Source organism: Nicotiana sylvestris, chromosome 11 (genome assembly GCF_000393655.2).
Source record: "Nicotiana sylvestris chromosome 11, ASM39365v2, whole genome shotgun sequence".
In the NCBI taxonomy this organism is placed as follows: Eukaryota; Viridiplantae; Streptophyta; class Magnoliopsida; order Solanales; family Solanaceae; genus Nicotiana; species Nicotiana sylvestris.
In genome coordinates this window covers 32,359,010-32,380,896 of record NC_091067.1, presented here as the reverse complement: position 1 = coordinate 32,380,896, position 21,887 = coordinate 32,359,010, and the positions used below count along the sequence as shown (strand labels likewise).

The 21,887-nt window shown below is 39.9% G+C and overlaps 1 protein-coding gene across 1 annotated transcript; it reads left to right on the top strand.

The window, feature by feature from the left end:
• The first annotated feature begins 20,699 nt into the window (after window positions 1-20,699).
• LOC138880899 (uncharacterized) lies at window positions 20,700-21,536 on the top strand. Its single transcript, XM_070161083.1, has one exon. It carries the CDS (start codon window positions 20,700-20,702, stop codon window positions 21,534-21,536), a length of 837 nt encoding a protein of 278 aa, XP_070017184.1.
• The last annotated feature ends 351 nt before the right edge of the window (window positions 21,537-21,887 follow it).

The following is a 21,887-nucleotide window of genomic DNA, read 5'->3' as shown; positions in this document are numbered from 1 at the left end:
CATGTGTGTTTTCTTTTTGGCAATCCACTAGGCATAGGCCTAGGGCTAGTTTTTTTTTATCAATAATAGAAAAGAAAATTACAACAACTAGGAGAAATACAAATAAGGGGGATAATAGCACCGGATTTGTTACCCATATAACAAAAACGGGGCTAACCTTACCGTACTAATCCTATTGAGTCTTCTAAACCTCATTACTAGCAAGCATGTAAAAAATAAGAACTTGAACGGACCAAATAAGCTATGATCATCTCAGTGTTTATAACCTCTGAGATGAGATTACATATGAGGATACTAATAAAGTGACAGATTAAAATGATGAAAGAGTTAAAATGATGTCCCTTTTTGCCGATCCTTGTGATTTCTTCAATTTGTAATTCTTTATGAACATCGTCCCAATTCTTCAAGAAGTATTAAAAATTCATGATTTCTTTTTAGATCGTTTGGACTTTGTTGATGTAGTTGAGGCGGCCTGCTTCAGCTTGGCATTTCTCATTGGAGGTCGCCTAACATTGTCGTCCTTGCTCTTTTCCTTTGCATGTGAATTTTGTTCCTCTGTAACAATAAGTGGGACTGTTTCGATGCTTTGTGGCAGCCCTTCAATTACTTCAACTTCTACAACTGTATCTTTAACTGCTGTCAGTTGATTTGGCATGTCTAAAACACCTTGTGCATCCAAGTTTGGTTCATCTTGTGATTTATCATAGCTTGGATTGTTTTGTTGTTGTCTATAAACCTCATTCCTGCTCCTATTCTCACGGATAGCGCTATAAGGATCATGACCCAAAATTTCAAAAGGATCTGTATTTAGCATTGCATCCAACAATTGTCTATCGTGAGATAACAAATCTGTTGTACTGCTAAATCTTATTTTTTTTTGCCCAGAATTGATGAGTATCTGCCTATAGTTAGGTATAAGAAGATTACTTGTGACATTATGGTTACTACTGGATCCTACTTCTTTCGGTGTGCTCCATTCATCATTACTTTCGTAACCTCGATCGTCTCGATACACCACATTGTTTCCCTCCATAAAATCCAATAGTTTTCTTTCCTCTGCTGAGATGACTGCACTGGAATGAAAATGCACTTCATTGTTTGGATCAATAGTTCCTATAATTTTCTGCTGGTTGGAATGAACAACATCATGATCATCTTCCTGCTCTTCAACTCGATCAGCCCATGACTTGCTTTTAGCAACTATTGCACTTGACATACCTTGTTGATCTTTAGAGCCACATAACTCATTTGTGGATGCTTGAGAGATTGAGATCATAGCTGTGCTTGGTTGTTCGTTGTTTCCTGTTGATAATAACTGTTGTCCAGAACCACCACTATGCTCACCAAACGACTCCACACTTTGGGAAGGAATATCTTGCACCGATGTATTCAAAGTGACCAAAGGTTGCTTGATCATGGGATTTAACATCATGGCTACTTGAGTGTCCTTGATGATTTTCTCCACCTGAGGACTAGAAAAATACAGAATGGGAGGTGAATCCTTCTCAATATTGACATCTTGTATAGACGATCTAACATCCTCCAAAGTTGCTACGATTTGCTGTTGCTTCGATGGTGCAAAATCATGAGCATTTGGTCTTAAATTTGAAACCTGCTGCGTTTGATTCCTATTCAAATTTGAAGCTTCCAACTTTGCCTGCTCCTGTATAAACTCAGAAAGCTCGATTGACCCCACAGAAAGAGCAAAAGCCATTTGATTGGCATGTTGCACATCAGTTCCAGAATTGTGCTGGAAATTTGATTGGATTTGCACATCTTTTCCATCAGTTGCACAATCATTTGCAATAGCATAAGCTTTTTGTTTTAGCGGTATCTTTTTTTGTTGTACTCCATGTGTAGTAGCAATAACAGAAACATTTTGCACTCCATCAGTTGAAAACGTAGGAATTGTATTATTAATTCCTTTGAGTGGACCCTTTTGAGAATGTGCGTTACATCCTGTAGACTTTTGAATATTTCCAGCTGCCTTATTCAACTTTGAAACAGCTGGAAAATGTTTTTTTTTTTTAAAATCACCTTGTCCCGCATCATGACCCTCATGGCCCTCATGTTTGTCAACTTTTTCGACCATCTTTTCTATTTTATCAATATTTCGTCCATCAAGGCCCTCATGGCCCACGTGACCGGTTGCTTTTTGCTCTTTTTCATGTGCGCTACATGTATTTGAAACAGTTGTAGCATTAGTTTTATTCACATGGCATAAATTGGCTCCTCGGCATCTTTTGCAAAAACATGGCCCTCAATTTGCTTCATTTTATCGGATGAATCTTCAATCTCCAAAAATAAATGGCCCACTATCTTGTTATTTAATTGTTGCAAACCTTTATTCCCATCTTTTTGTCCACTGCCATGGCCCACATTGTCTACTTTTTGTTCAATTTTTCCTGAATTTTGATTCTCCACAATCGCACTAGCCATGCCTTCAATCACACAACCTAAATGGCCCACAGGCATGTCTTTTTCGGCCATCACCTTTTTCCTTTCCATGTTACCATGGCCCTCATCAACTAGTTTATTATTAAAGGCCATTGGATGCCCATTCATACTTGACCCCTCACGGCCAAAATTAGTCGCATCCATGTCCTTGAAAGATGGCCCCATGTGCAATTTGCCATCACCTTTTTCCTTTCCATGTGCATTTTGTTTTTCCTTGACATCTTGCTGCTTATTCAAAAGACTTGGATGACCCGCATGCTTGTTATCTTTCTCTTCCAAATGAAAAGTTTTCCCACTAGAGCTCGCGTTTCTTTGATATTTTGTTGATTCCTTTCCAGTCACACGACCCATCAAGCACGCCTCTTTGTTCCCTTTTTTTCCTTCGCCAACTGTTGTTAACTTACCCAAAGGATCAATTACTTCAGTAACTCCCTTTGGAACTTCAGTAACTCCTTTTGCCTTGTTATTTTGTTTTTTACTTCAGCTCCCAGTTGAACAATAGCATCCTTCCTTGCATCAATTTGATTAAGGAAATTCCTAGCATCTCCTTGAAGCTTGTCAGTCATGGATACATTGATAACTGGTAGATTACTCTCAACTGGAGCATTTATTGTAGCCATCTCCTCTGATCCTTTTTGTTTCCACAATCTACATGTTTCATCATAATGCCCTTGATGCTTGCAATATGTGCAATACTTTGGAAGATTATCATACACCAGTTCCTGGTACTGGTCGATTGATTTACCTGAAACTCTATCAAAGATCACAATTTTAATCTTCTTCGGATGTTTTTCTAGTAGATCAAGAATGACCTTCACCCGGGCAGCACTTGGCCTTGTTTTGTCCTGAGTTGCTTTGTCCACAGCAATTGGTTTACCTACAGCTGATGCAATAGACATCAAGGATCTCTTAGCGAAAAAATTAGGCGTCAAACCTGGGAGAGAGATCCAAACCACTGCCATGGACGTTTCTTCTTTAGGATTGAATCCTATCGTCCATGGGAAAGTTCGAAAAAAGAATTCTTCACCTTTTGCCTTGACATAACCAGTTGATTTTGATATACACTGAACAAAATCGTTGTATAGATCAAATCTGACTAAAACATGACGAAATTCCAGCAGTCCTATGTTACAACGACCTTGAATATCGAATTGTGACGAGAATACTTTTCTAATTTCTTGCAGATCAGGCTTACCATATGAAAACTTCATGATAACAGCCTGATGTAAACCTTCCTCTCTTGTGAATTGATTAACATCATCTATTGAAAACTCTACTGTTGGCTCCCCATGCACAAACGTTACTGGAAACAATTCTGCTTTGGACAGAACTGTGTTAGACTGTTTTGGACGTATTTGATCTGCGTTCAACAGTTTTGGATTGTTATTCATTGTTGTTTCATGAGCTGTTTGGTTCACCTTTCCCACAACCAAAGGCTGGGGAGAGATTGGAGCAGCCATGGCTGCCAAGCTCAAGAGAGGTTGATCGTGATGAAAAGCCATGTTGGAAACTCTTCTTTGATAGAGCTGCTAACATGAAAGGTATCGGAAGAGGGGCAGTACTTATCTCTAAAATAGCGCAACACTACCCTGTAATAGCCCAGCTTCGATTTTATTGCACTAACAACATGGCCGAGTGCGAAGCATGCATTCTGGGTTTGAGGTTAGCTGTGGACATGGGAGTCGAGGAAATACTGGTTCTGGGAGATTCAAATTTGTTGGTTCATCAGATTCAAGGAGAATGGGAAACTTGGGACTTGAAGCTTATACCGTACCAAGAGTGTCTGCAAGACCTTTGTCAATGATTCAGGTCAGTAGAATTTAGACATATTCCCAGAGTTTATAATGAGATTGCTGATGCCTTGGCTACTCTAGTGTCAATGTTACATCATCCGAACAAGGCTTATGTTGACCCCGTGCATATCCAAGTTCGTGATCAACATGCTTATTGTAATGTGGTGGAAGAGGAAATCGATGGTGAGCCTTGGTTCCATGATATCAAGGAATACATGAAGTCGGGGGTATATCCAGTACATGCCACAGGTGATCAAAAGAGAACTATTCGACATCTAGCTAGTGGATGTTTCTTGAGTAGAGGAATCTTGTACAAGAGGACTCCAGATTTAGGACTGGTGAGGTGCATAGATGCTAAAGAAGCTTCAACTATCATGAACGAAGTGCATTATGGAGTTTGTGGGCCGCATATGAATGGGTATGTCTTGGCAAAGAATATACTTCGAGCAGGTTATTATTGGCTCACCATGGAACGAGATTGCATTAGCTTTGTTCGCAAATGTCATCAATGCCAGGTACACGGTGATTTGATTCATTCTCCCCCATCTAAGTTACATACAATGTCTGCACCTTGGCCCTTTGTTGCTTGGGGCATAGATGTCATTGGACCAATTGAGCCGGCAGCGTCAAACATGCATAGGTTTATTCTGGTGGCCATTGATTACTTTACCAAGTGGGTCGAAGTTGTAACTTTCAAGTCCGTGATCAAGAAGGCAGTGGTAGATTTTTTTCATTCAAATATCATTTGTCGATTCAAAATTCCCAATATGATCATCACAGACAATGCTGCTAATCTCAGTAGTCATTTGATGAAAGAGGCATGCCAACAATTCAAGATCATGCATTGGAACTCCACTCCGTATCACCCCAAGGCAAATGGAGCTGTTGAGGCTGCTAACAAGAACATAAAGAAGATACTTCGTAAGATCGTGCAAGGTTCTAGGCAATGGCATGAAAAGTTGTCTTTTTCCTTACTGGGTTATCGCACTACTGTTCGCACTTCAGTAGGAGCAACTCCTTATTTACTGGCATATGGAACTGAGGCAGTTATACCTGCGGAAGTTGAGATTCCATCCCTTCGGATCGTTGCAGAAGCTGAAATTGATGATGATGAGTGGTTCAAAACCCGGTTGGAATAGTTGAGTTTGATTGATGAGAAAAGATTTGTTGTAGTATGTCATGGTCAATTGTATCAGAAGAGAATGGCACGAGCATACAACAAAAAGGTGCATCCTTGGAAATTCGAAGTGGGCCAGATGGTATTGCAACACATCCTTCCTCATCAGGCTGAAGCTAAAGTCAAATTCACCCCAAACTGGCAGGGGCCGTTCATAGTAACAAGAGTATTGCCTAATGGTGCTTTGTATTTAACAGACATAGAAGGCAAATGTGTAGATATATCTATCAATTCTGACGCAGTCAAGAGGTACTATGTATGAGTTCTTTGCTTATTTTCAGTCGCATTTTGTACTTGGCATGTTCAAAGTTGAAACGACGAAGGCATTTTATTCCGCTACCCAAACACTTTTATCCTTTGTTATCCCTTTTGAGCCTTATTTATTTTCTTTCATACCCCTCTTCGGGAATCAATAGCAGAATTAGAGAATGAAAAAAAATGAATGAAAAAATAAGAAAAATGAAAAAAGAAGAAAAAAGAAAAAAAAGAAATAAAGAAAGAAAGAAAGAAAAGAGAAAGAAAAAAAGAGAAAGAAAAAAAAGGAAAAAAGAAAAAGAAAAAGAAAAGAAAAGAAAATCAACAAAAACAAACAACTTTGTCTTTTGAACTACGTTCGACCTGATTCCTTTTAAGGATACGTAGGCAGTCTTACGATTCGGTCCCATCAAAATAAAAATCCAAAATTCCCCAGACCTAAAGAAACTGGGGCAGCAGTTTCGATTTTGAAAAAGATCTGATTCCAAAAGTTATAATTTTGAACCCTTTTCGTCTTAAATTATTTTGAGCCTTTATGCCACCCTTTCTTTCTAACCCTGTCCAAAAGCCTACATTACGGTCCAAAGAAAGATATTTCGATCAATCTTTGAGGATGCCAAGTCAAGTGAGATAGAGGTATGATTAACATCATGGGTAACACTTTGTTCATGGGCACAAGAGAGAAAAATTTAAAATGAGAGAGCCTTATTGGTGAAAACCATCACAGGCACCGTAAGGCGATGGTGAGCTGAGAGAAAATTTAAAATGAGAGAGTCTTATTGGTGAAAACACTCGCGGACACCGTAAAGCGATGATGGGTTGAGAGATGAACAAATGAGAGAGTCTTGTTGGTGAAAACCCTTCGGGGCACTACAAGTCAAATGAGGTTCACGACTTTATATAGAAATTGGATCAGTGAAATCCCGGTTTTACAGTATGAAGACATGACATGAACTGAAATATGATTGGTTGGACAGAATAGGCTGATCAATCCGAAATGCATGTCATGATCATTGGAGCTGGCTGCTTCCCTTAGATAAGTCTTCTTTTTCCCAATCTTCTTCATATAGTCATCTGTGTTTAAAATTTTCCGTTGTTCCTTTTGTCAAAAATCATTTCACTTTGCTCTTTGAGTCTATCTTTACGAGTCTCTTTCGAATTAGCCCATGTTGAACAAGCGGGAAAGGATTTCAAAGCCTACTACCAGCTTCTAAATTGCACAGAGCAGAGTTCGGCCAGGCACGTCACAATTGATATGATTTAGAATAAGAAGTATGGTGATAACTGAGGTTCAGGCAATCAAGTGAATTTTGAATTTTGAGAAAATACAAGGATTCAGCAACTTTAAGAATGAAAACACAATGCAACAAGTGAGTGTAAGAGATTCTGGTCATTCAGAGGTTTTGTGGGCCAGTTCCAATCAAAAGGTCAAACAACTTCTTGCTGGCTCGAAGCAGCTGATCAGAATGAAGCATGGCAGTGGCAGAAGCAGACGCTCAGCAATGATGCCACAAACTAACCACCACGTTTTCAAACTAACAAGATTTTATTTGTCTGAAACAGGGGCAAGAAAATTTGTTAATCCACAGGGACCTCCCATGAAGAAGGCATGGTTCAGGGGCAAGAAATTTTGCTTAGAATCCTCCAAGAAGAGAGCATGGCTCAGGTAAGTTCATTCTCGGCTTTTCAGGATCATCGTGGATAATGTGATTTAATTTAAAAATTTTACGACACTCCTGGATAATGGGATTTAATTTTAAAAGCTCTTAAGACACTCCTGGATAATGAGATTTAATTTTAAAATTTTCAGGACCCTCCTGCATAATGGGATTTAATTTAAAATTTTCAGGACCCTCTAGAATAATGGGATTTAATTTTAAAAGTTCTCAGGACCCTCCTGGATAATGGAATTTAGTTTAAAATTCTCAAGACCCTCCTAGATAATGAGATTTAATTAAATTTCCAGATCTTTATAGATAAGAAAATTTAGCGTAAGTTCAACCTTTAGGAAATATAATTTAGCTTTAAAAGTTGTCACTCTTAAGATGAGATTTAATTTGAAGTTTTCAGGTCCCTCCTGGATAATGGGATTTAGCTTTTAAATTCTTAGAGCTCTTTTGGTAACATGATTCGATTAACGCTCACAAATGTGCCCAGATTCCAAACTGGGGCAGAAAAACTTTCTATTGTTTTTTCAGTTTTGTTATAATGTCAGGCGCCCACCTAGAGAACGAGGGAATACAATCCAACTTTTTGGCAGTCAGGCGCCCACCTGGATAACAAGGGAATACAATTCAAGTTTTAGAAATCAGGCGCTCACTTGGATAAAAGGGAATACAATTCAAGTTTTAGCAATCAGATGCCTACCTGGATAACAAGAGAATACAATTCAAGTTTTGGCAATCAGGCGCCCACCTGGATAACAAGGGAATAAAATTCAAGCTTTGGAAATTAGGCGCCCACCTGGATAACAAGGGAATACAATTCAAGTTTTGGAAATTAGGCGCCCACCTGGATAACAAGGGAATACAATTCAAGTTTTGGAAATCAGGCGCCCACCTGGAGAACAAGGGAATACAATTCAAGTTTTGGAAATCAGGCGCCCACCTAGATAATAAGGGAATACAATTCAAGTTTTGGCAATCAGGCGTCCACCTGGATAACAAGGGAATACAATTCAAGTTTTGGAAATCTGACACCCACCTAGATAATAAGGGAATACAATTCAAGTTTTTGGCAATCAGGCGCCCACCTGGATAACAAGGAAATACAATTCAAGTTTTTGGTAATCAAGCGTCCACCTAGATAACAAGGGAATACAACAAGGGAATACAATTCAAGTTTTGGCAATCAGGCGCCCACCTGGATAACAAGGGAATACATTTCAAATTTTGGCAATCAGGCGCCCACATGGATAACAAGGGAATACAATTCAAGTTTTGCAATCAGGCACCCACCCGAAGAACGAGGGAATTCATTTTAGAGTTACTTTCAATTCGTAAATCTGAGAAGCATCAGGAGCCCACATGAAGAACAGGGACAATTTTTTCAGTTTCACATTGAAGATCAAGTAGAGATTCAAGGAAGATTCAAGACAAGAAGTAGATAGGATCTTGTATCTTTCTTTTACTTCTGCTGTAATTTTTCCTTTTATTTTCGATGTAATGGCAGGAACCGCGGACCGGAACCTCGATGGCACTTCACTCGGCTATCCACCTCGGTATACTCCATTGCTCTTCTCACTCTGAACTACATGTGGCCTGATTCCTTTATAGCCAAAGATATATAGGCAGCTCAGATACCAGGGCTCGGTCACTTTCTCTTTTCTTTTAGTTTTTGTCTCTCTAAATAAGGGTCGGATCAAAAATATGTCTTGTTGTTCTTTGTCTGAAAACACTTCGTATTTTCCGTCAAAGAGGGGCAGCTGTAAACATGTAATTTTGACCCGCGCATTAGAATTACCTTTAATAGTCCTAGTATTTTTAGGATATTTATTTGGGTTTATTTCTATAGGATTTCACTTTATTATTAATTTTCATTCTATTTTTAAAAGGCACAAAAATTGAAAAAAATACAAAAGTAGTTTCAGTATATATTTTCTTATTTTTTAACTTAAGGCCATTGGTATTTTGTAGTAATATATTTTTATTTTTATTTGTACTATGATTTTACGTATTTTTTTCTATTTTTATTTTTAATGTATTAATTTATATAAAAAATATATATATAAAATATATATAGTTTCATATTGTGATATAATTTACCTTAGTTAATTAGAATTGAATTATATTTTAAGAAGAAAAGGTTTAAGTCTTTCTTAATGGATGGATTTAAAAGATTAAAGTCCAAAATTGTAGGCCCAAATTTGGCCAAGACATGACCCAAAATCTGCCCAGCCCACATCCCCCACTAAACCTGTCCCAAATAACCCTCCAACCCATAACCCATCAGCCTTTTAAAATAAGAATTAAATTCTAGCCCTTCACCCCTTTTAATCTAACAACCCATATTCTTTTCCCACCCCATATAAAAACCAGTTATTAACCAAACCCTAAACCTAAAATACAAAACACCAAACGGCGCCCCATCTCCCATGCTTCCGCCGCCCACCAACTCGCCCAAACTCGCCGGAATGAGGCGAGTTCACCCTCAAGAGTCCCATGGTCCCCCCTCATCTTCTCCTTCTTCCACGTCATCCCTTTCGTACCAAATCTCATCATTTCAATTAGATTCATGCGGATTTCTTCTTTTATTTATTTTGTTTAAACAAAAAATTCGAATCCCTTAGATAAATGTTGGAAAATGGGAGCCGTTGGATTAAATTTTTATCCAAGACTTTCATTTTCTGATTTTTGTTAGAAAATGGAATTTTCGGATCTTGTTGGGGGTCACACGCGATTTCTTGGTGAAAAAGGATAGAAGGTTCGAGACCCCCTATATATTGGGGGATTTCTCGGATTTTTGGGGGTGGAGGGAAAAATCGAAAAATCTGGGAGGAAATTGGAACAATAGAAGAAGAAATTAGGGTTTAAGGCTTGAGACATCTTATTTTTCTTCTGAGATCCCACAAGAAATTTCATTAAAAATTCCGCTCTTTTTTGTTTCTTATTGGTATTTCGAAAAAAAATATATTGAAGTCTCTTCTTGTAATTTAGGTTCTGACAATGGAGTGAAAGCCGAGGGTGGTGTTCGAATTTTTGGAGTCGCCGCTGTGTTTCGGATCGTGGCTCGTGGTCTTTGTTCGAAGATCCCGCTGAATCTCTTTGTTCGGAACTCGCTCGATTCAAGATTGTAACTGCTTAACTTTTATTAATTTGAGAGCTATATTTCAGGTTCATCTCTATTCCTTTTATTGTTAATTTCGTGTGATTAAAGTATAATAAGAGCCCTGGGGATTAAAAATGAATCTAAAATTCTAAAAATTATCTAGATAGTTCATAAGTATTGAGGGTTGGTTTTGGGTTTGGGTTTGGATTCGTCTAGTTTGTGCTTGACTGCTTGAATATTGTCTACAACAAAGTGTTGCTCCTACTTATTCTTAGTTTAATTCCAGCATGAAAGGCATATCTTAAAGGGGTTTATTTAGTTTTATTAAGGTTTTGAGTAGGATAGGTTCATTACTCTTGTTTGAAAATTGGTAGACCACTGCTTTCAATCAAAAATCTAAACTAAAAGTATTATAAAACCATTTCCCTCATTTCTCTAATTCAGATCTGACATTACGGCTCAATTCTAGTCATGACATTAGGATTTCGAGATGTCTCCATATGTATTTTTTGGGCCCAATTCGAAATGGATTTCATGACAGTCTGACATTAGGATTTCGAGGGTTAGAGCCATAATTATAAAATGTCCTTAGTTCATCCAAATTCCATATGGCTCCAGGTGAGACATGTTAGAGAGGTCAATCGATTTATTTTGATTACCAGTCATAAATCAGTTTGTAGCTATTATTGTTGGTCGATTAAATTTATGTCAAAACATTTAGGATTTGTTTTCATTTTCTGCAAAGTATATATGTTTGAAACATCTCATCGGCCTGAATTAATTGGGTTGGGGTAGTAATCTTTAAATGGCTCTTCCTAATGGCTTTGATTCGCATTTCGTTACCTTGTACTTATTAGTATTTTAGTTTCCTTAGTCCTTACCTTTCGTTGCCTTCTGTAAGATGTTTTGCTTGGTTAATTAGTGTTGTTGGATGTGAAGTTGCTTGAATTATGAATATGGATCGTTGGGTTTAAATAGAACGAATCAAATTTGCACATGAATTGAATTTTCCTCTTATTTAATATTTTTTTATTTATTTCATTTTTATAACTTACCCGTTAGTAGCATGTTTAGGCCGACCACATTTGGGTAGGCTTTAGGATTTTTGTTGGTTTCGAGGCGAGATGTCGTTCCCTTAGTTAAATTTGTTCGGGGAATGCCTCGAAGGATTTGTATATGTTTCATTCTGGGGTATGCCCCGAGGTATTTGTATTGGGAGGTCGATAGTAGAACTCGTAGTATTTTTATTTTTTTTATTTTGCTCTTATTAGGTGGGGACGATCTCGAGACTCGTGTGTGTTTATTATGTTTTTCTATGTTATTTTTATCTCAATTTGAATATTCTAAAGACAACTAGATCGAGTATGCAACCGTACTAGTTACGGGAGTTGGGGAGTGCCTAACACCTTCTCCCCGAGTCAAATGAACCCCCTTACCCAAATCCCTGGTGCCGACTTAGTTTTGAGTCCGAGTGTTTTAAAAGGAAAAATATTTTCTAAAATGGTGACCTGGCACACCAAAAAACAATGCTAGGTGGCGAGTGTTTTACAGTTTTTTCTTTATGTGTTTACTGCTTTATAACTGCCATCATTTGCATAACCCCAAGTCTTCTTTCTGCAAAAGTCTTCTGGAGTACGTTTGAGCGTACACGGCCTTTTTGTGAGTCACCTGTGTCTTTAGCGGGGTGGCGTGGGAGCGTGGAGTGGGCGAACAGCTAGAGCAGTCGCCATCGACCACGTGCCGCCCCGAATTGCCTTGTCTAGTGAACCCCAACCGTAGGTCAGCCTTTAGGTCATACTTATGTGCATCATATCATTTAAACCTAGCAGGTTCGGTTACAGGCACCGTGTCCCGTTGTAGGAGGCCTATCCAAATTATGTGAAAATGGGCTTATGGCCCAAAAAGACATTTAATCATCCTTATGTGTTACATGCTGCATTTTTTTGGGGTAAAAGGGTCATTTGACGAACCAACGATATTTGACGGTGAAGTATAAAATGAAGCAAGTAGCGCCCACTCGCTTTTTTCTTTCATAGTTTTCCAAATGAAAACGAAAAAATTCAAAAAGATTTTGCACTTTCCCACCATTTTCCAAAAAGACAAAAAAATAGTTTTTCCAAACTAGTTGCATTTCTTTTAAAAGCTTTCTTCCATGTCTAATCTTTCCGAACTACGCGTAACTGATTCTTGTCTTTCGGAACGAGATACGTAGGTAACCCACATAGGTTCCGGTTTTCCTAGTGTCTTAGGTTCTTGGATTTGCGGGGTCTTAGCCATATCTTGCATGTCTAGCCATTTTCGGCCACATCGGACATTCTTGCAAAATGGGGTCATTTTCGCAAAAGTGATTCAATGACCCATGTCTTAGGATCTTGAGTCCACAACTAGATGTCATATTATTTTAAGATCCGTCCTTTTCAAGTTTGCATCTTTAGCTGTTTCTGGCCATATCGGTCGTTTTTGCAAAATGAATCATTTCTGCAAATTAATTTTGGGTCATGATCATTAGGAGTTTGAATCCATATAAGCTTTATTGAGGTATTCCCATGTCTTTGAGGTCACCTTTGTTGAGTTTTCACTTTTAGCCACTTTCGGCCCCTCAGGCCATTTTGAAAAAATAGCCCAACCGTCCCCTAGGAAATGTTGTGGTGTCACATAATGTCTTGAGTCATTAGCCATGTTTTCCCCATTCAGGTATAGATCTACTTACCAATTCTAGAGTATCAATGGTGGTCAAAGTCCCTTGAAGGCTAGTAAAATGGTGGAACATGTTCACATTGCTTGAGAAGCGTGATTTGGAGGGTAAATTAGGGACTCTTATTTCTTTGATGGACATCACCCCCCGTCCCGACCTTGAAGAAGAAATGATGACATTTTGGGACCTACAGGGGATTGTATTCAAGTTTGGGGATCTTGAGATTACACCCACCTTAGCTGAGATAGCCGGGTTAACCCGCTTACCATACATAGATAAGGATTTGATTTACACAAGGGCTCATTCAAGCACCAAGTTCCTTAAGATCATAGGGATGGATTTAGAAAATCACATGGGATGTCTATATCAATCTTGGGTACCTTTGGACTTTTTATTCGAGAGGTTTGCTCGTCCTACTGGGTATGAGACCTTCGTAGATGAATTTTCCATATCATATGATTCTTGGAAGAAGAGGCGTCCTATGGTCTTCGCTATTGCATTGTTGGGTCTCCTGGTATTTCCTTTGGAAGGTAGACATATTAACACGCATCTGGGGTCAATAGCCTTTGCACTTTTCCATGATAAACACAGTAGTAAGGTCACTTTTGTTCCGACAATTTTGGCAGAGATCTATCGTGCTTTGACCAGTATTCGAGAAGGTGAGAGGTTCTTTGAGGGAAGCAACTTAATGTTGCAGTTGTGGATGATGGAACACTTACATCCCGCCACCATGTTTGAGAAAGATGTGATTGACCATTGTCTAAGAGATTGAGTGAAGTGCATCGAGCATAGAATGATGTTCGATAAGTTTGCCTTACCACTTGGAGTTCAGGCTTGGGTTGATTATTTAGGGTCCTTGACTGAAGAGAAAATTTTGTGGTCATACCTTTGGATTGATTTGGATATGATCTTAGCAGGATCTCGTGTGAAAAACTTCTTGGTACTGATTGGGCTTTTGTGTACTAGACCATATACCCCTGCTAGAGTGATGCGTCAGCTAGGATGGAGGCAAAAAGTCCCCTACATTCCTGATTTTCGTGACTTCATTTGGGAATTTGACATTATGCCTCACAGGGAGGTGGACATCCAGACTTATTGGTGTCATGCAATGAAAATGGGTAGGGATACTTTAGCAGCTGACCCACATTCACCTGGGTATACCCATGAGTGCTTCATATGGATACAGTCTACTCAGCGAGGGGTTAGCAGGCCATTGCCCGACGTGTTAGAGGAGTATTTGACGAGGAGGCCACCTTATGGATATTGCTTAGACAACTGATGGATCGATTTACCCATGCAGAGAGGGCCCATGCAGCAGAAAGGGTTGGGGTTCGACCTACACTTCAGTCACTGAGATCACAGTTGGCAGGGTTGGTAGAGAACATAGGACATCACCGTGAGTACCTTACTAGAGTCAGTCTTCCAGATGCACGCACGCATTCCAGGATTCTCATTCCCAATATCGAGGTGTCTTTGCAGGGTATAATACAGAGCTTAGATTCGACAGGATTGACGGGACCATCCGGATCTCCATCAGACCCGTCCCAGTCGGGACCAGCGCATTCAGGAGCAGTTTGAGGAGTCATTCTATTTAGGTGTTTTGAGATTGTCTTATGTTGTCTTTTACTTTTGTATCTTGTCTACGAGTACTGAGTCCTTTAGGTAGTGTCAGAGTCTATCATAGTGTAGTCGAGTCTGTCATGTCTTTCATTATAGTACTTCCCATTGTATTTTAATATCGAGAAGTTTTTAAATGAAAAATCCCAAAAAGATTTTATTTTTAGTTTATTTTCCATCACTCTTCCAGAACTACGCTTGGTCTGATTCATGAGGGACATAATACGTAGGTAACCTACATCTGGTTCGATTAAATCATTTTTGGTTCAAAAAAAAGTGATAAGAGGTGTTGGAAAAGAAAGAGAAGGAAGGATTGAAATGAGCAAATTGGGATGATACCATATGTCCCTGTGACCCTCAAAGTTATTTTAGAATCGCTAATTGTTGCTAAGTGCATTAAATGTAACGTGATATTATCATATGATAAATGCCCTAACACTAACATGGTGGTTTTATGTTGTTTCACTCTGTTATTTTTATTTATTTTAGGAAGGTGGTCAGTTTGTTGGCATCCTGGCAAGTCATCCATACAACACCGGTCAAAGCGTCAAAGCATCATGGCTAGCAAAAAAAATAGACACAAGAATTGTAGACCCACCAAAGGAGATTGTTGAGTCGGAGTCGGAACTGCAAGAGGAGGTTTGGAGGTTGAAGCATCAAATGGCAGAAATATATCCAGGTTGGATTAAGGGACACCCTCCATCCTCGTTCCCTACCAACTACACAGAAAACCCTGCTTCCATTCCACCACTCTACCAATCCCAGATGCCCAATACCATTAATCTCTCCCCACAACACGCACTGGGCTTTACCCCTTACCAGAACTACCCCGGCACTTCGGCCCAAACCTTTCATGCTCCACCAGCCAAAACAACCTCGTACCCTGCTCCGACATCTGCTCCTATTTTCGTACCCCCTCCACAAGAATGCAGAGCAAGAAAAGATGTTCAAGAAGGTAAAGAGTCTAGAGCAATCATTGAGAAATATGCAAGGGTTGGGAAACCAGGTGAGTGTGGCCTATAAGGATTTGTGTTTGTTCCTCAATGTCTAACTGCCTGTCGGGTTCAAGATGCCCAAGTTTGACTTGTATGACGGACATGGGGATCCTGTAGCTCATCTGAGGGGTTATTTCAGTAAAATGAGAGGCCCCGGGGGAAAAGATAAATTACTGATTGCATATTTCAGCCAGAGTCTGAGTGGGGCAGCTTTAGAATGGTACACCCGCCAGGACGCCAGCAGGTGGTACACCTGGGACGAAATGGCTCAGGCCTTCACCTGACACTTTCAGTACAATATAGACATTGTTCCAGACCGCCTATCTCTGACCTAGGTGGAAAAGAAACCCAGTGAAAGCTTTAGAGAATATTGGTTCCGATGGAGGGAGCAAGCTGCACGAGTCAATCCTCCGATGGAAGAAGACGAGATGGTTGAATACTTTCTTCAAGCCTTGGAGCCCACTTACTGTGGCCATTTGATCTCAGCCATTGGTAAGTCTTTCAATGATATGGTTAATATGGAAGAAATTGTATAAGAGGGGCTCAAGTCGAGCAAGATCATGAGCTATTCTGCTATAAAGGCAACCACTCAGGCAATCCAGAGTGGTACCGGAAGTTTGCTAGGCAAGAAGAATAAGGACGATGTCGCCATGGTTTTCTTTGGACCATGGCATGGCCAAATGGGTTCACCTTACCAGTACACCCATCCTCGACCCCGACCTCAAACCTACGCCCAAGCTCCATATAATCCACCCCAACATTACTTTCCCCCGCCAAACCCTCAATACTCAGCCAGGCCATCCCAATACCATATTCACCACGCCCAGTCATATACTCAACCTCCTTCTTACCCACAATGGCATGCCCCAGCCATACAGAATACCTACTCATCTCCACAAAATACCTATCCACCTCCACAACCTTACCAAAACCCCAATGGTTCAAATTTTCGACTAAGGCCAGAGTATAGTAGAGAGAGGTACCAACAGAAACAAACTTTTACCCTGCTTGGAGAGTCCTATGCTAGTCTGTTTCAAAGGTTAAGGCAATTAGACGTCTTGAGGCCGATTGAGTCAAAGATACCAAATCTACCTCTAAAGAACCTCAATTATTCCCTAAGATGTGCCTATTGTTCTGATGCTCTAGTGCATGACATAGAGAAGTGCTGGCGTCTGAAAATGGCAATCCATGAGCTCATTGACACATACCAAATTGTATTCCAAAGCCCAGACATGCCAAACATTAACCAAAACCCTTTGCCAGCCCATGCAGAGACACATATGATTGAAATAGTTCACAAGGATGGGGAGACCAAGAAGTCTTCTAAGTATGTCATGATGATTCGGGTCAGCGAAAGTAATTTGGTTAAAGCTCCAGTCTCTACCAAAGCAAAGCCCTTGACAGTTGAAGGGGCGACAGAAAAGCCGAGCTCGATCAATTTGAAGCCACCGGTGTTGGTCGTGAAAGGGCCTTCGAAAGATATTGGGGCAATTCCGGAAAGTTCAAAAGTGATAGTGCCAGGGATTCCAAGTAAGCCTATCATAGTTGTGAAGGGTGCTCCTATCACCCCTACCATCATTAAACCAGTGAACCAGCTGCCAGTGGTTGATACCAAGGCTATTCCGTGGAATTATAAACAAGTGATAGTGACATACAAAGGAAACGAAATAGAGGAAGAAGTTAATAAAACTGGAGGATTGACTCGTTCTGGGAGATATTTCACCCTAGAAGAATTAAGGAAAGCCAAGCCATTCAAGGATAGCCAAATGTCAATAAAACAATCAGTCACTGAAGAAGAGGCTGAGGAGTTCCTAAAAAACATGAAAGTGTAGAATTATTTTGTTGTGCAGTAGTTAAGGAAAACACAAGCTCAAATTTCTCTTTTGTCTTTGCTGATACATTCAGATAAACATCGCAGGGTCTTGATAAAGATTTTTAATGAGGCACATGTTCCTTATAAGATCACAGTGAATCACTTGGAAAAGATAGATAACAATATCTTCGAAGTAAACAGGACCACTTTCTCAAATGATGAACTTCCTATGGAGGGTACAGAACACAACCAAGCTCTTTATCTCACGGTGAAGTGTGAAGATTCTATTGTCTCAAGGGTTTTGGTTGACAACGGCTCTAGTGTAAATATTTGCCCCATGTCTACTCTAGAAAAATTGAAGATTGGCACTGAAAGAATCCACAGGAACAGTGTATGTGTTAGAGGCTTTGATGGGGGAGGTAAAGATTCTATTGGAGATATAATGCTCGAATTGTCGACAGGGCCAGTTGAGTTCACCATGGAATTCCAAGTGTTAGATATGGCTGTCTCCTACAATCTGTTGTTGGGCAGGTCCTGGATACATGCTGCTAAGGCAGTCCCATCTTCTCTGCACCAAAAGGTGAAGTTCGAATCGGACAGGCAGGAAATAGTTGTGCATAATGATGAGGATTTATCAGTTTGTAATAACACAATTGTTCCATTTATCGAAGATGAAGATGATAAGGGTCCTTGGGTCTATCAAACTTTTGAAATAGTGTCTGTTGAGAAGATTCCTGAAGGAAAATGCATTCCGTGTCCTAAGTTATCCTCCGCGTCTATCATGGTAGCGAATGAAATGTTGAAGAATGGTTTTGTGCTGGGCAAGGGTCTGGGCTCATCTCTGCAAGGTATTGTGGATCTAGTGTGCCCCTATGGGAATCTGGGTACCTTTGGTTTGGGATTCATGCCCACCGAGAAGGACATGAAAATGGTTAAAAATCTAAAACAGAAGGTATGGTCACTTCCCAAGCCTGTCCTACACATATCTAAGTCTTTTGTCAAGCCAGGGGCAGAAAAATCTCCAACCTCCTCAATCCCAAAACCCATGGTTGATGTTGATGAAGAGCTGATCAAGAGATTCCAAAGTCTGTTCGATGAGGTCAATATGGTAGAAGTTGGTAAAAGTACTAGTATAGTAGATGTGCAGCTCGTTGGGCCAAACGTGAAGTTTAGCAATTGGGAAACTACTCCTCTCCTCACCAGGAAGGAGTTTTGGTAGTCTGCTTTAATTTCCTTTCTGCTATCTGGGTTATTCCAGAGTTGTAATCCTTTTCGTATTTTCTATATTTCTTATATTATTGTTATTTTTTTATTTTATGGTATGTATTTTATGTTATTTATTATGAGTCTATTGATAGTACTAATATATTGTCTCCTGTTGCTCTCTTGAGCCGAGGGTCTCCTGGAAACAGCCTCTTTGCCCCTGGGTGTAGGGGTAAGGTCTGCATACATATTACCCTCCCCAGACCCCATTTGTGAGATTACACTGGGATGTTGTTGTTGTTGTTGTTGCTTGTTTTGTTGTTCAAACCCATTTATCCTTTTATTTTCAATGAAATGCAATTTCCTGTTTTCCCATTATTCCTAGTAGTGTTTTATTTTTATTTGTTTTCTTTTGTACAGTTCTTTTTATGCTGGTTGCAATGACATGACATGTATGAAGAATTTTCAGCCGAGTCTTAAAAGTCAATCTAATTCTGAAATAATAATTCAAGAAGTAGAGTATGATGATGAAATAGAATATGACGAAGAAGAAGCATTTGAGGAAATTCGTAAAGAGCTAAAATAATTTGAAGAAAAACCAAAGCGTAATCTGAGTGAAACTGAAGTAATCAATTTAGGGGACCATGATAATGTTAGGTAAACCAAGATAAGTGTGCATTTAGAACCGCAAGTTAAGGAGGAATAATCAAAACATTGTCTAAGTACAAAGATGTCTTTGCATGGTCATATGACAATATGTCGGGCCTGAGCACTGATCTGGTAGTTCATAAATTGCCAATTGATCCAGCATTCCCTCCTGTCAAGCAAAAGTTGTGAAAGTTCAAGACTTATATAAGTGTGAAGATCAAAGAAGAAATCACAAAGTAGCTTACTGCAAAGGTCATTCGGGTCACTCGATATCCCACTTGGTTAGCCAATATTGTGCCAGTACCAAAGAAGGATAGTAAGACCGGGGTATGTGATGATTACCATGATCTTAACAAAGCAAGCCCAAAGGATGATTTTTCATTGCCGAACATTCACATTCTGATCGTTAATTGTGCCAAGCATGAGATTGGGTCTTTTGTGGATTGTTACGCGGGATACCACCAGATTTTGATGGATGGGGAAGATGCAGAAAAGATAGCGTTCATCAGGCCATGGGGAACATATTGCTACTGGGTAATGCCATTTGGTCTGAAGAATGCTGGGACAACTTATATGAGGGCGATGTCCACCATATTTCACGACATGATACACAAGGAGATTGAGGATTATGTAGATGATGTGATCATAAAGTCAAAGAAGTAGTCTGACCATGTTAAGGATTTGAGGAAGTTTTTCCAAAGGCTCCGCAGGTACAACCTCAAGCTCAATCCAGCAAAATGTGCATTTGGTGTCCCCTATGGGAACTGCTAGGATTCGTGGTCAGTAGACACAGTATTGAGTTGGATCCGTCGAAGATCAAAGCCATTCAAGAGCTACCACTCCCAAAGAACAAAACTGAGGTGATGAGTTTGTTTGGAAGGTTAAATTACATCAGCAGGTTCATTGCTCAGCTCACGACAACCTGTGAGCTCATTTTTAAGCTGCTGAAGAAAAATGTTGCAGTCAAGTAGACTGACGATTGTCAAGAAGCATTTGATAAATTAAGAGGTACCTGTCAAACCCATGTGTGTTGGTCCCACCAGAGCCTGGAAGACCTTTAATTCTCTATTTGATAGTCTTGGATAACTCTTTTAGCTGTGAATTGGCTCAACATGACATTACGGGAAAGAAGGAGCAAGCAATCTATTATCTCAGTAAGAAGTTCACTCCCTATGAGGTTAAGTAAATTCTACTTGAGAGGACATATTGTGCCCTGACTTGGGTGGCACAAAAGTTAAAGCATTTTCTGTCGTCCTACACTACTTACCTCATTTCTCACATGGATCTTCTAAAGTATATCTTTCAGAAGCCTATGCCCACGGGAAAACTTGTAATGTGGCAGATTTTACTTACAGAGTTTGACATCATTTATGTGACTCGGACCACGATGAAAGCCCAAGCCTTGGCCGACCACTTGGCCAACCACTTGGCTGAGATTCCGGTAGATGATGCATATGAGCCACTGAAGACTTATTTTCTTGATGAAGAGATCATGTGTGTTGACGAGGTTGATCATGATGAAAAGCCATGTTGGAAACTCTTCTTTGATAGAGCTGCTAATATGAAAGGTGTCGGAAGTGGGGCTGTACTTATCTCTAAAACAGCGCAACACTACCTTGTAATAGCCCAGCTTCGAATTTATTGCACCAACAACATGGCCAAGTGCGAAGCATGCATTCTGGGTTTGAGGTTAGCTATGGACATGGGAGTCGAGGAAATACTGGTTCTGGGAGATTCAGATTTGTTGGTTCATCAGATTCAAGGAGAATGGGAAACTTGGGACTTGAATCTTATACCGTACCAAGAGTGTCTGCATGAACTTTATCAACGATTCAGGTCAGTAGAATTTAGACATATTCCCAGAGTTTATAATGAGATTGCTGATGCCTTGACTACTCTAGTGTCAATGTTACATCATCCGAACAAGGCTTATGTTGACCCCGTGCATGTCCAAGTTCGTGATCAACATGCTTATTGTAATGTGGTGGAAGAGGAAATCGATGGTGAGCCTTGGTTCCATGATATCAAGGAATACATGAAGTTAGGGTATATCCAGTACATGCCACAGGTGATCAAAAGAGAACTATTCGACATCTGGCTAGTGGATGTTTCTTGAGTAGAGGAATCTTGTACAAGAGGACTCCAGATTTAGGACTGGTGAGGTGCATAGATGCTAAATAAGCTTCAACTATCATGAACGAAGTGCATTCTGAAGTTTGTGGGACGCATATGAATGGGTATGTCTTGGCAAAGAATATACTTCGAGCAGGTTATTATTGGCTCACCATGGAACGACATTGCATCAACTTTGTTCGTAAATGTCATCAATGCCAGGTACACGGTGATTTGATTCATTCTCCCCCATCTGAGTTACATACAATGTCTGCACCTTGGCCCTTTGTTGCTTGGGGCATAGATGTCATTGGACCAATTGAGCCGGCAGCGTCAAACAGGCATAGGTTTATTT

What these genes read in the sequence shown, in the direction of transcription:
- LOC138880899 (XM_070161083.1), top strand. Translation starts at nt 20,700, where the DNA reads ATGGATCTTCTAAAGTATATCTTTCAGAAGCCTATGCCCACGGGAAAA.